Source organism: Xenia sp. Carnegie-2017, unplaced genomic scaffold (genome assembly GCF_021976095.1).
Source record: "Xenia sp. Carnegie-2017 unplaced genomic scaffold, XeniaSp_v1 HiC_scaffold_3, whole genome shotgun sequence".
In the NCBI taxonomy this organism is placed as follows: domain Eukaryota; kingdom Metazoa; phylum Cnidaria; class Anthozoa; order Malacalcyonacea; family Xeniidae; genus Xenia; species Xenia sp. Carnegie-2017.
In genome coordinates this window covers 3996191-4010433 of record NW_025813493.1, presented here as the reverse complement: position 1 = coordinate 4010433, position 14243 = coordinate 3996191, and the positions used below count along the sequence as shown (strand labels likewise).

The 14243-nt window shown below is 35.6% G+C and overlaps 1 protein-coding gene across 1 annotated transcript in view; it reads left to right on the top strand.

The window, feature by feature from the left end:
• The window catches only part of LOC124454932, a 40621-nt gene that overhangs the window by 7190 nt on the left and 19188 nt on the right, over window positions 1-14243 (top strand). Inside the window, 1 exon segment of the mRNA XM_047005685.1 lies at window positions 5224-5288. Coding sequence (XP_046861641.1) covers window positions 5239-5288 — 50 coding nt within the window. The 5' untranslated portion in view covers window positions 5224-5238.

Sequence of the window (14243 nt, the reverse complement as noted above, 5' to 3'; positions counted from 1 at the left end):
CTGAAGCGACGCCAAAGTTGTTGTTTTCACGTCGGTTCCGTCTTTTCAAAACGTGTAAACAACGTACAGATGGTGCGTGCGCATGCTCAGTTAAAAAAAGGGATCAAACTCCGGTGCCGTCGCAGTTGCCGTTGTTGCATCGTAAGGTCCCTATTGTAAAAATGGCGCGGCATGCGCCTTTTATTTCCGGTTCAGTCTACGACGGCAGTCGTGTTGACGACGACGACGTGACAACATAAAATTTGACGTCGTATTGACGACGGCTGACATAAACTAAATTTTTGGAGAAAAAATTAAGAAATAGCTTTGATATTTGCATGTTAAAAGATTATATAGGCCTACGTATATTCATTTAAGAAAAAACTGCGAATATTTTATTTCCTATTGCGAAAAAAAACAAACAAATAAACAACGCGGGGTCTGCTCTAATTTCGGGGGTTTCCTCGGAGTCAAAACAATTTTAATCACAAAGCCGTATGTCGATGATTTTAGTTTTATTTATAATTTTATTGAAATTAATATACTGCAGTATATTTTAGATATCAAAAAATTAATTTAAAATGATCGGAAAACACGATCCAGCAGGAGAAATGCCGAAATGGATGAAACTTGTTTCATACTATCATTTGACGAAGTCCTACAAAAGGTTTGCTAAATCATAAATACCTTACGACGTGGTTGCGTCCTAGACCCAGGTCCCTCGCAAAAATTTGAGGACGTCTTAGACGAAACGTCGTGTTTACAAAATCACTCTATTACGGTATTAGCGATGTGAATAACAAAGTGTTGTTAAATAAGTAAATTTTTAGCAATCTTCCATAAACGTCATTGCAGATAAAATTTTGGTAGCTGTAGTAGGATTCTGTAACATTTCTACATTTTTTAAGAAGCAGCAGCATCATGTATTCTCCAATTTGTTTCAAAAAATGCAGGTCGACCTTGTACCATCTCAATTTTCTGCCATTATAAAGCCTAGAAGACAAACTTTGCTTGAATCAAAAGTTTGTAGAGCGAATAAAAACGCAAAAACTGTGATTTTGTAATACAAAAGTATACTAAAGTGGGACCGATACCCCCCACGAAGGTCATAGTCAAATGAGCCAACTTCCGGCACGCCGTGTACGCGCAAACAAAGGCACGCGTTATAAAAGCCACCGGTTGATTTCCGGCAAAAATATCTTCCGTGATTTACATCTTACTTCATTTCACATTTCAAAGTAATTTTAAAGATAAATTCGTTACTATTTCGAATGAAAACATTTTTTTGATAAGATGTTTTTATCTCCAGCATATTGTCTGTTGAAGAGTATGATTTTTTGTTCACTCAACCAATAAATCATGCATGTTTACTGTTTACATAAATAGAAACAGGCAATATTATACAACTGTAGTATAGTTTCCACTATATCTTTTAGAACATTTTGATAAGACCTTACATCCGATGATTCTGTCCGTCTACGATTAAATGATCTTTGATCTATGAACGCAGATTTGTCGCAAAGAGCAAGCGTTTTATCGTATTTTTCGTTAAACTCGCACCATGCGTTTAAATTCTTGGTGATTTTTGACGTTTTTATATCCAGACCGATATTTTAAGTAATCATAAAAGGTCGAAAGAAAATGAATGCATACTTACATAAAATTTTCCTCATCATGTGACCATAAAATGCAAAATAAATAAACAAGTGATTCCATCTGCTAGTATTCTTCACAAATTTTTTCTCTTCGTTACAAATGTTTATGAACCAAAAAATACCTACGCAACTTAACATTTTTTATATTATCCCTCCCCACATTAAAAAATCTTCTAAGTTGTAACGTCATGGCCTGGTAAGATGTTAACAGACACACGCCAAATTGAGATGTTCACCACTTAATAGGTCGCATTAAAGGACTGGGTCGATTAAGTAAAATGGCTATCAGAATAGTGTGCTGCCTCGCTTACGATCGGTTGCAAATATGCTAAATATCCTGATCTTTGTTGTCTGGCCAAGAGTTGCCTTCATCATGCATATAGAGGGCATGATGAAATATTAAGACAGCTTTTGTAATAAAAGCAATTTTTGCAGTTTTCTTATAATTGTACATGGACACACCATTATATAATCTTAGGCTCCTCATTAGGTTACTCAATATATGATTCAATGACTGTCTAAACGTAATAATAGAAGATGAGTTTTAAAGGTTTTAGATGATTGCAGATTTTGAATTAATAAGAGTTGACTTATGCTTCGACGGTCCCAACAAAGAATTATTTGATTGGAGTGTTTCTCGAGTTAAATCAAGAAGTTATATTTTGGAATGACAGTCGGAATGTACATGTTTGATTTGACGTAATTGACTTGCTACATTACTGTATTAACTTGCGATTTGGCCTATGTATGTCTGCTTATTTCAATGGTGCTTACAAGCAAATTATTATTATTTTTTTCGCATCACTTAGCTCAGAGACTTGTTTTTTTGTATAAAGCTGCATCTTTAGTTCACCGGTGAAGATTTTTTTTCTAGTTATGAGATTTTATTAGATTTTATTATGCTAGTTATTTTATTTGCTATTTTATTTGCTGGTCCAGTAGCTAAACAAAACTGGAAATAAAATGCAAAAACTATTTCCAGAAAGATGTAAATTTGTCCAAGTCATTTATAGCAATATTTGTAAGGTAATACCTTATTGAAACAATCGTTTTTGTGGAAAAAAGAAATTAACAAACAGTGATAAATGCAGACGTTTTCGACATTGATGTGTTGAAATTTCTTAAAAATGTTTAATAACCTATAATGAGACTGAGATAAAAAACCAATCGAAGAGCTTCAGAACGTAAACAAATCTATGTTTTAAAATGTTATTTACCAAAAACCTTGTAGTTTTTTTCTTTCTTAGGACCGTATAAATCCGAGCTCAAACCTTTACCATTTGTTAGTTCACCATTAAATCCCAGTATCAAAAACTCAAGAAAAGACTGGAAAAGAGAAAAAATCCGATAATTTTCCTTCTGTATCTTTGCCAAATTTCCCGTTAATCTTTTTTTGGTGACTTTATTTATTTTTTTTAATCACGTAACGCAAAATTGAACTCGAGTGATCTGACACTCAGACACGCGTGTCAGGATCTCAGATCACGCAAATTTTTGCGTGTTACATAAGGTAGATTTGCAGTTACCTTTAGCTCAATATGGTAGCCATTAACTAAAAACAAATGAACTTTTGTCATTTCAACTTAAGCTGATTGTTGCCATTGGTTTCATTGTTGATAATGTGACAGGAAAGTTTCATCACAGGTTGTGGCGTTGTGGCATAGTTTTTAATGCGGTGGCCAAAACAAATTTTGCGCCCTTTTCATCTTTTCTTATAGCTATAAGTATTTTAGTTATTTTTATTTTACAAAACACAAACATGAATTTTCATAAAAAAGAAAGTAACTTAGCCATCTCTACCGTGTTAATTTTATTTTTTTATTTCTTCATTATTTTAACTGAGTAGAATGCCAATAAAGTTGTTAAAACAAAAGCAAAATTTATCTGTGAACAGTATGCATGGTATGCAAAACAAGCTGCCTTTACTTAGAGAGTAGGAAATCCATTTTCGTCTTGTTCTATCATTGTGGAAAAAACTGATGTCGATTCAATTCATTTTCAGCAGATTTTGAGATGCCTTCGCTTTCGTTACGCTCATTTGAATTGACAAAGCTGTCAAATTCAGGGCAATCACTAACAGAAACATTGCTATTGATTGATTTGAAAGTATGCTCATTTTGATCGTTTACATCTATCGACTCAGATTTTTCTCGCGCATTCACTTGTTTAAGATTCTTCACTGATATTCGGCGTTTCCTTGAGTTTTAATTCTAACTCCTTTGTTGTTTCTGACAAATGCATGGTCGGTTATTTTGTATAGGTTTAAAGTAATCAAGCAAAACTCCCTAAGGTTTTGCAAATTCTTCTTTTCTAGCTTTCTTTAATTTTCGATACTCAGCACCCGACTTTTTTCTCTTCGTGGTGTTGAAAGAATTAGACATTGCAGTTAGTCTTTAACAGTGCACCATGATCCATGATGCACATTACATAATAATAGATTTCCCAACGCAAATGGAATTATAAAATAAAATGTTTGTGACTTTGTGAATTACATCTGTATTGCCAGCAATGGAAGCCCAAAAAGAAAGTTTTGCATTTTGAGACATTAATTTAATTGGTCTTTAAATGTTGTTGCTTAAAAAATATTTTAATTTAAATTAAGCATATGCTGTTATGCACATTCGATAACTGCGGATAAATGAGCCTTGAACAATTACGATGCACCTTTAAGTGATTTAAAAAAGGTTTACCTTATGATAACTTGATTTACCACTGACAAATGTGTCGTCGTTACGATAAAAATGTAAATAACACAATACGAACACTGCAGTACATGCTGTAATATCATTAAGTGCTACTTCATGTTAGACTATGCATTATGATAGCAATCTACCGATGACTGCACTACTGTCATAAAATTAAAAAAAATATATTATTACGCTCGGATTAATAATAAGATACAATGCCAGTAACGATTACTGTCTGTGAAGGAAGCAAAAAATATTAATTAAGTTAGGCAAAAAATTACTCATTTTTAGGCCTTGTTGCGCCCCTTGAGAGGACAATTTGGCCGTGTATGCATAGGCGAAACTAGAACGCTAATTGGGGTGGGGTGGGGGTGTACATATTCATCTATTCAGCTCTGCCCTACTGCTGATTTCTTTTGTCGAGGATGTTAAATTCAATAGAAATCAGCAGGGCAAAGCTGAATATATGAATATTCGCCCCCCCCCCCTCAATTAGCGTTCTAGTTTCTCCCCTGCATGTATGTTGTCTACAGTCATCGTGACAAATTATGCAGGCGTTGTGGCCACAAACAAAACATCTATTTCTAGAATGCTCGTCAATAACTTTATTCTTTAATTGACTGTTAATCGACCCCACTGATAAGGTTTCATTTTGGACTGTCTTTTTCCTTTCTTCCCTAATTCCCTAAAGCTAACTTCATTCACTGAATATATAACGGTGAAAATAACTGTTCTGTTTCAAATGCGTTTTTAATTTTTTATAGCCCAAATTTAAAACTTGATGACTCGTATTCACTTCAGTGCCCCCAAAATCAACAGTTGGTGGGGTCCTGGCCTCCCTGGCCCCCTTGCCATCACGCTACTGATCACAGCAGTTATATTAATGATTTTTATGATTTTAGAATTATTTACCTACCATGGAGGAGAGAGATGAGGCCACTACGTCAAGTAGAAATGAAGAGAGCAGGTTTGCCAAGATATCTGTTGTTTTCTCTCTTTACCGGTACATTTGTACATGGTAGATGATAAATCGTAAAAATGCTTTATGACAAACAAATATAGTAGCTAAAGTTGAAACTGTATTTATTGAAATTCAATTTTTATCATCAAAACTAAACGACTGCAAAAAAGCCATTTTTGACATGAAGAGCCAAAAAGTCAAATTTAACTATGCACAAACATTGCATACAGTATTACGTTCATTTTTCAAAAAGAGATGAAAAAGTTTCTTTTTTGAACAAACGCACTTTTAACACTTTGTATTTGCAGTAAACAATTTTAAAGAATCGGTATTAGGCAGCCAAAAATTTCTCACCAGTATCCGATTACATATTTACACGGTAGCTTAATCAATATTAATTTAATTTAGTTCAAGGTAGTTTAAACAATGTCAGTTTTGATTGTTTAACTACCTGCAAATAATTCCCGATATCTATAATTCTGACGTCATATTTACAAATAATTCTTGATATCTGTTGGTATGATGTCTTATCTACAATTAATAGTTCTACTCTTATTGATGCTATTAAAAGTCGGTTTTATAAAAATCTAATAATAGCGATGTTTGCCAGAGTTTTTAAAAATGCAACAGCCTTTAAACAAAAAGGATGCGGAAAAACACAAGGCGGTAAATTTGAACATGTTTACAATGTAAAGCAGAAGAACTTGAATAAGCCGACTGACGAGGACGTTTTCTTATTTTTCTTCAAACGCATCTAGATTAGACACATCCAGCTGTTACAACTGGTATTCGCACTTAGGTTCAACATCAGAGTCATTACCAAAACGTTTTTTCTGATAGAGTAATGTCTCAAAAACATTTTTTGTAACAATTTTTCATATGGGAACTTTTTTGGGCGTTACTGCCTGCTTAATGTAAATAAATGTGTTTTTGCCATCAAGTTCTGACTAAATTGGCTGAGTGGACGTGGCTGCGCAATGAAACTGAAAAATGGTATTCACTTCACCTGTTCCCCCTGAAGTGACAGCTTTGCATCACAAAATCAATTCTCGAATTTGGAGTTCTCCCTGCACAGTGTTATGTGACATTTTCTTGTCTAAATTATAAATAGAAGTCGATTCTGCTTTCTATAGCAGCTTATTATACAAGTCTGCCGAAATGCATAGATGCATTTAATGCGTAACTGTCTTAATTTTTGTTTTTAACAGTCCTTTAATAAGCTACTCAATTATCATACTCAAGCGATACGCTACACATTAACACAACCAAGTTTTAGTTTCATAACACGTGTAAATGTACCTCATCATATTTGCATGATGGATTTGGATACCCAGGGAAGAAAACCTATTAAATATAATTATGAAATAAATTATTAAATATAAAATTTATTATTGAAGCCATGTAGCTATAAATGTAGCCATTGAAAGCCATGTAGCCATTGAAAGCCGTGTAGCTATAAATCATTTCAATTGTCCGACTTATCGCTAACAAGAAAGTCGTATAAAAATGGTATAGAAGTATAAAAAATGCAAGAATGTATCCAACCTTCAATTATAAATAATATATTGTAATATAAATATTTTAATGATTTCATATTTATCGAAAGCACCAAATCAAAATGGGTAAAAACTGTAATTATATTTAATTTCTTCCCAGTTAACTTCTTAGAAACTTTACGAGGCTACTTGCTAGTGATATGTCTACAATATTGTTCTCAATGCAGTCAAACGTTCATTGATATAAAATTTTTTATTGAACGAGCATTCTGCTGTCTGTCTACAGCCTTCGGTTATAAAAGAAATTAAAGGGATGTAGCACTATATAAACACTATATAAATGCATATATAAAAAAGCGAAAATAAAGTAATATGATATAATGCTCTATGTAATAGGTATAGTGACTGTTTTTAAAAGAATTTTATATTGGTTAATGGTTAAAGGTTAAAGGTTTTTATTATTCATCTTCAGATTAAAAAGTACGATGAATTTACATTGAATTTCTATATTTTCATACTATACTAAAAATTACATGTTAACTTTATTATATATATATTTACAAGATCTAGCAATAAAAGATTGTTTATGACGTTTGGTCCGAGATAAAATACTATAAGTTTTGCTTTTACGCAACTTGTGCGAATTTTCTTTGGGATAAGGTACTAAAAATTTGCATGGATGATCAGGTTCCTCTATAATCCTTTTGATCTCTTGGATAGTTGCTAGTTCACGTCTGCTTTTTAAAGAGGGCAAGTAGTTTTTATCTAGTTGTAAAATTTTTAAACTTCTTCTTTGTACACGTTCAATTTCTTGCTGTAAAAAATGTGGAAGTCCTGCCCAGACTGCCGATGCATACTCTAATACTGGTCTTATTTTTGATGTATATGTTAATAATCCAACATCTGAAGGTAATTGAGACTTCCTACAAAGTCGAAGATGATATAGTCTTTTATTTGCCTTGCTTGTAATTTGGTGTACATGTTCATTCCATTTAAGATCATTTTGACATGTTACGCCAAGAAGTTTGAAATTAGTAACTCTTTCTATTTCCTCTTCTCCAATAAATAGGGAGGGTGGTTCTTGTATTGAGTCCGTAAAGCATATCCACATATCCTTTGTTTTTTTCGGATTCAGAGCCATTCGGTTATTATCAGCCCATTTCCGTAATTCGTCGATTACTTTTTGCATGGAACTGCATTCACCTCTTTCGACAATCTGGTTCTGAGTGCAATCATCCGCATATTTACATGTATTAGCATCTATTTCTTTAGGAATATTGTCCTCTAAATCATTTATATATACATTAAAGAGCACTGGTGATATGACAGCGCCTTGTGGCACGCCCAAAGGGCAAGGTTGGATGGATGACATGGCTCCTTGTAGGTTGACTTGTTGCGTTCTTCCTCTCAAAAAACTTCGAATCCATTGCCAGAAAGACTTATTAATTTCCATAGATGCTAATTTTTGTAGTAATATATTGTGATTCACCATGTCAAACGCCTTTCGAAAATCTATAAATAATACGTGAACTCCCTTTCTACCTAAATGAGAATTATCTGTTGCATTATACCAATTTTGTGTCATAGCTATTAGAGCAGATACAGTAGATCGGCCATGAGTAAAGGCATATTGCGCTGGAAGTGGTCTTGAGTTGTTATCAACTGCTTTAGGATATTTCAGTGTGCCATGATTCTAAATTTTTTCATATTCTGTAGTTTCCTCTGTCAATAATACAAGCGTTTTCAAAGTCAATTTTATGATAATTGTCCTAAGCATGTATAGCGATGTTTGACCCCCGAGTGTTTCCCAATTTGATACTCATCATGTGCTCTTTTTTTCTTGTAAGGAAATATCTTCCTGTCTCACCGATAGAACTCTTATCGCATTCTTTGCAAGGTATTTTATAGATGACATCGGTTTGCTATTCAATTGGTGGTCGGTGTTTGTGTGATGGGAATTCTTGTTGTAATGTCTTAAGTGGTTTGTTAGTGACTCTTATATCGCATTCCTTAAGTAAGTCCTTTATGTATGGAAGAACGGCATAGCGTGGAAAAGTTTTCCTGCCCGACCATGTTAAAAAATACGCGTACTAATTCTTCGAGAGATGGCGTCTTGTCATGTGTCATTTTGTTAGTTATGACTGAAATGAATTTGTATAAGTAGCCGTTTGTCTGTAATGCGTGAGTTATGCGTGTCAGTTCTTTCTGTAGCAACTTTCTCCTTCGCACGTTAGCACAAAGCAGTTATGCGTCCGCCGGTTCGCTATGGGACTGTATACTATCTAAAGCTAGCGCGCAGTCAAACAGGGGCGGATCTAGAATTTTTCAAACATCAGTCATAAAAGGTCGGAGGCGCTCCGCACCTGAGGGGTTTGAGGCATTCTCCTCTGAGAAATTTTGAATTTCAGATCCTTGAAAATGCCATTTTCAGCGTTTTAGAGCAATACAAAATGTATTTTGTGGGCACCGTTTTTGCGTAACAACAACACATTTTGCTTAAGTTTTTTTCAAAAAAAAAATGAAGTGAACAATACTTGAATGTTTTGCCAAATATTTAGGCTCATTATCATGCCAAATATATGGCTCATTAGCATGTCTTGGAACGTAAAATTTATTTTACAATAATGCTATTCCAAGAAAGACAGTGTCTTCAAAAATTTCTACCATATTGTCAGGCACAGACCCTCTCCCCCACCCAGAGACCCCAATTCAAACCTCTATGTAATGAGTTAAGTTAGAAATTTGGTACTACAAGAGACAGTTCATAGATATAGAAAAGCTCAGACTTCAAACCATGCAAGTTTATTGTAACCCTTTACCCATCTCCACATACAGTGCCAGCAAATTCACCTTTTGAGAAAAAACTCAAAATATTTTTCAGCCAAAGATTAAGCAAAAATTATCAGAGTGAAAATTTGCAATTAAGGACATCTTCATGCCATCAATGTTTATTAGGCATTTCACTAGACTATTATCTTCTGTAAGTATATGCAAGGTGTGCTATATAGCAGTCACTAGTAACATTGTATTAACAAATGCAAATAGAATGTAACCAACATGTCTTTAATTATATAATTACATGAATGTTAAAATTGGTTCATGTGTCATGCTTACTGGTTATGATAAATATCTTTTCATATGATCAAAGCTCCTTTAAATGTAAATCTGAAATAAAGCAGTTATGCCGCCGCCGGTTATCTATGGGACTGTATACTTACTATCTAAAGCTAGCGCGCAGTCAAACACAATTCTCAAAATGTCATCAATTTAATTTTCTAGTCAAAGTTATACATCAATTCCAATTCATGCTCCTTACTCGTTCACAGGCATCAACAAAAGACAATGCCGTCTTAATTTGTCCCTTCTAAAATACTCAATAATCATAAGTTCCTTTTTCCGCTTTAACGATAAGTTCCTAGTCTCAAATAATAATCATAATTTATTTACATAATTTCCGACACACTCCCCCCTTTGAGCCTTTAGGGTCAAACATAACTTTTGTCCGCCAACATGCATCCATCCACAGCTGCAGCTTTTCTGGGTCTCCTGTTACTTCCTGCCATGCTCTCCTTTTCTCTATCCTCTAATTTCTCTCTACCTTGCACTCCGTTATCATGTACCCTTACATCTATCTCAAGTGGTTACAATTTTTGCAGAGGCCTGCTTATATACTGAGGCCTTCCTTTACTGACAACTCTGACTTCTCCTCCTCTGACTATATCATCCTTTCCTACGACTAATCTCTCAATTCTCGCTGTTCTCCATAACCCTCTTTTTAAACCTTCCTCAAAAACAAGAACGACATCACCTACTTTTGGACAAAAACTACCCTTCACTTTTCCGACCTTATGGTATTCTCTTAATCATGCTAAATACTCCTTCCTCCACCTTGACCAAAAATGTGTCCTCAATTTCGCTAAATATATAAACCTACGTTTTATCTCTCCCTCATCTTTATCCCTAATAGCGTTTTGAACTTCCTCGTCAGGAATAGATGCTAATCGCCTTCCAAACATGAGATGGGAAGGAGTCAGTACATCCACATTTACTTCATCATCGTACACATACGTCAATGGTCTGGAGTTTAATGTACCTTAACTAATGTCGTCAACAGTTCTTCCCTATTCAATTTAGCATTACCCAATATCTTCCTCAGACAACCTTTCACCAACTCTACCATTCTTTCAAAAAATCCACCCCACCAAGTTGTCCTTGCCAAATTAAATTTCCACACCAACCTATTACCTTCCAAAAATGATTTCACCTCCTTACTATCATAAATCCCCTTCAATGCTTTCTCAGTTGCTTTAAACGTCTTGGCATTGTCCGAAACCATTAGCGAAGGTGTTCCCCTTCTAGCAGTGAACCTTCGCATGCAATTCAAAAAACAACGTGCACTTAAACTATCCACTAAGTCAAGATGAATTGCTCTTGTCACACAGCAAGAAAATAATGCAATGTACACCTTAACCATCTGCCCACCTTCTTTTGCAAACAATGGTCCCGCAAAATCCACACCTACCTTAGAATAGGGAGGGAAATATTGTACTCTAAAGTCTGGCAGATCTGCTTGCACTGGTGTTTTGTAAGCCTGGCCTTGATGCCTTCTACAAATCATACAATTACCAATCATCCTTTTCACAATCTGTCTACCTCGAGGCACCAACAATTTTCTGCGTAGCTGAGCTAAGGTCGCTCTCACCCCACTATGGGAGCCTTCCTATGGCAATCTTTAATGATTAATTCTGTTAAGTGGTGATCCTTAGGCAATAAAATTGGTTCCCTCGCTTCTAACTCTAACTCTGAATTGCCAAGTCTACCCTTACATCTAATCATTCCATTACGCTCCACTATGTTCAATTGTCTGACTATTTGCTCATAATCACTCATTTCCTTACTTCCTTCTGAGCCCATTTTATCAACACTTGCTCTGCGATCACCAGCTCTGATACTCTCAATGCTCCCGTATTTCCTGCCTCATGCTTAACTTTTGCCTTCAAAGACCTTTACAAGTCTTTCTATATCACTAAAATCCCCAACCTTCACTGCACTCTCTACTACCTGTGTTGCAACTAATGCAATCCTTTTTACCTCAGCAAGACTTTCCTCTATATCATTAACCTCTTTTGCCCTTGGCCATTTGCACTGTGGACCTGACAACCACCTTTGTCCTTTCCACCAAAGCTCACTTACCTTTAATTGTGATGCTGCAACTCCCCTAGAACCTAAGTCAGCTGGGTTCTCTACACCTGGTCAATGTCTCCAATCATACTTTCTGCTCAATTTTCAAAATTTTGTTAACTCTATGGCGTGCAAATTGTTTCCATTCTCCCTTATTACTGATCCAGCACAATGCAGTCATACTGTCTAACCAATAGTATGTTCCAATAAACTGTACGTATCCTCTCAACGCTGACTTCACTGTGTCCATTAACACTGCCAATATCCCAGCCGACATAAGTTCTAATTTGGGAATGGTCTGCGATTTCAATGGCACTATCCTCGTTTTCGCAGTAAGTAATTCTACATGATAAGCCCCATTTAGTTCTGTTACGAAATATATTACTGCACAGTATGCTTTCAGGCTGGCATCTGCATACCCATGCAAGTAACACTTTGTCTCACCAATCAAACTACCATAAACACATCTCGTCACTACTAAGTCCCTTACTTGCTCCAACTCTTCTATCCACACCTCCCACCGTTTCCTCCTGTCACCATCCAACTCTTTATCCCATTCAATGTTCTCAATACACAACTCCTGAAACAATAACAATAACACAAACTATGATTGGGCTTACAATACCCAACGGGTCAAATAATCCTGAAGTCAAGTAGTCCAAATTACTAGGAATGAGTGTTTTTGCTCTTTCAGCCAATTTCCACAGGCAAAACACAAATTGATCTGATTTACACACCCATCCCAATCCCAGTACCTTCTCAAAACTTCCACTACTACTATTTTCCCCAACAGATGCTTTTGCTTAAGTTTGATCATCAACCACATTCTTTATAACTACATCTACCTATCTCCCTTCTAAATTGCTGCCTTCTTTCCTTTCTATTTCTTTAAGAACACTCTCATCATTAATGAGCCACTTCCTAAGCTTAAATCCCCCTGCAGCCATTCGCTTACTTGCTGTCTCATATAACATAATTGCTGCTTTCCTCGATTGATCGCCTGACACAAGGTCATCTACATAAAAGCTGTCTCTGGGTTTCCTAACAAATTCTCTATCTACTTCCATGAATGAGTCTAAATGATACTGTAGCGTTGCATTCAACAAAAATGGAGAGCAATTAACCCCAAACACTACTCTACAAAACCGGTATTCCACAGGTCTTACCCTTTCACTATTCACATCATCAACCCATAAAAATCTTAGGCAATCCCTGTCCAAAGTGTCAACTGCAATGTTCAAAAATGCCTTTTCAATGTCTGCCACTAACGCAACTCTTTTCTCCCTAAACCTAATGAAAATGTGAAATAACAATGGTGCTAAATTGGGTCCCACATGCAAACAGTCATTAAGCGAGGAATCTTTTGGTGACTCTTTACATGACGCATCATAAACAACTCGCACCTTGGTTGTCTTCCCATCTTTACGAACAGCTGCATGATGTGGTAGGTAATGTATTTTATCGGCTCGCTCTAATTCTATGACTGGTTCTATAACACCGCTACTCAACTGATCCTTGATTGTCTTGTCATGCTATCAAAAATGTCTGGTTCTTTCTTCAGCCGGACTAACTGACCTTTTAGTCTTTTCAAGCTTACATTAAAGTTTGTAGAATCAAATCTATGTATTTCCTTCCAAGGCAATTTAACACTGTATCTTTTACCATTAAACACAATAGAATCCTTCAAAGACTCGTGAATCTCGTCCTCTTGAAATTGCGATTGACATTCATATCCAAATTCAAATTGCTAGAGCTTTCATGAGCAATGAAGTTTACTTGAGTGTGTAAGTTTTCTAAATCGTTTCTTGCTTTCATGGGCTCGGAGAACACCCAACCTAATTTAGTAGACACAGCCACCGGTTCATTTACCTGTCCCCGAACAGCATTTCCTTCCTGAAACCACCAAAGATAATGAGCTCCGACCAAAACCTCAATTTCCAAAACATCCTTATCCTTGTAAACATCTGAAAGCCACAGACCTTTTAAATGAGAATAATCCCTTTTTCTCAACTCCACATGTTCATTTCTAAGTTGAGATACACAGTCTACACTATATGCTTCAATATTCACACTCTCTCCCCCCGTAACTGAAGTCAACTCTAATTGAAACACTTCTCGCAATTTACCTTCAGCCTTCTCTTGACCAAATGATTTGATATCTACCTATTCCTTTCTGATAGACTGAATGCCTGCTCTCTGTATTATCTTTCTTTTTCACAAATGACTTGTGACTTCCTGAATCAAATAAGACTCTGACTCTAACACTTCCCTTATCTCCCTTAAT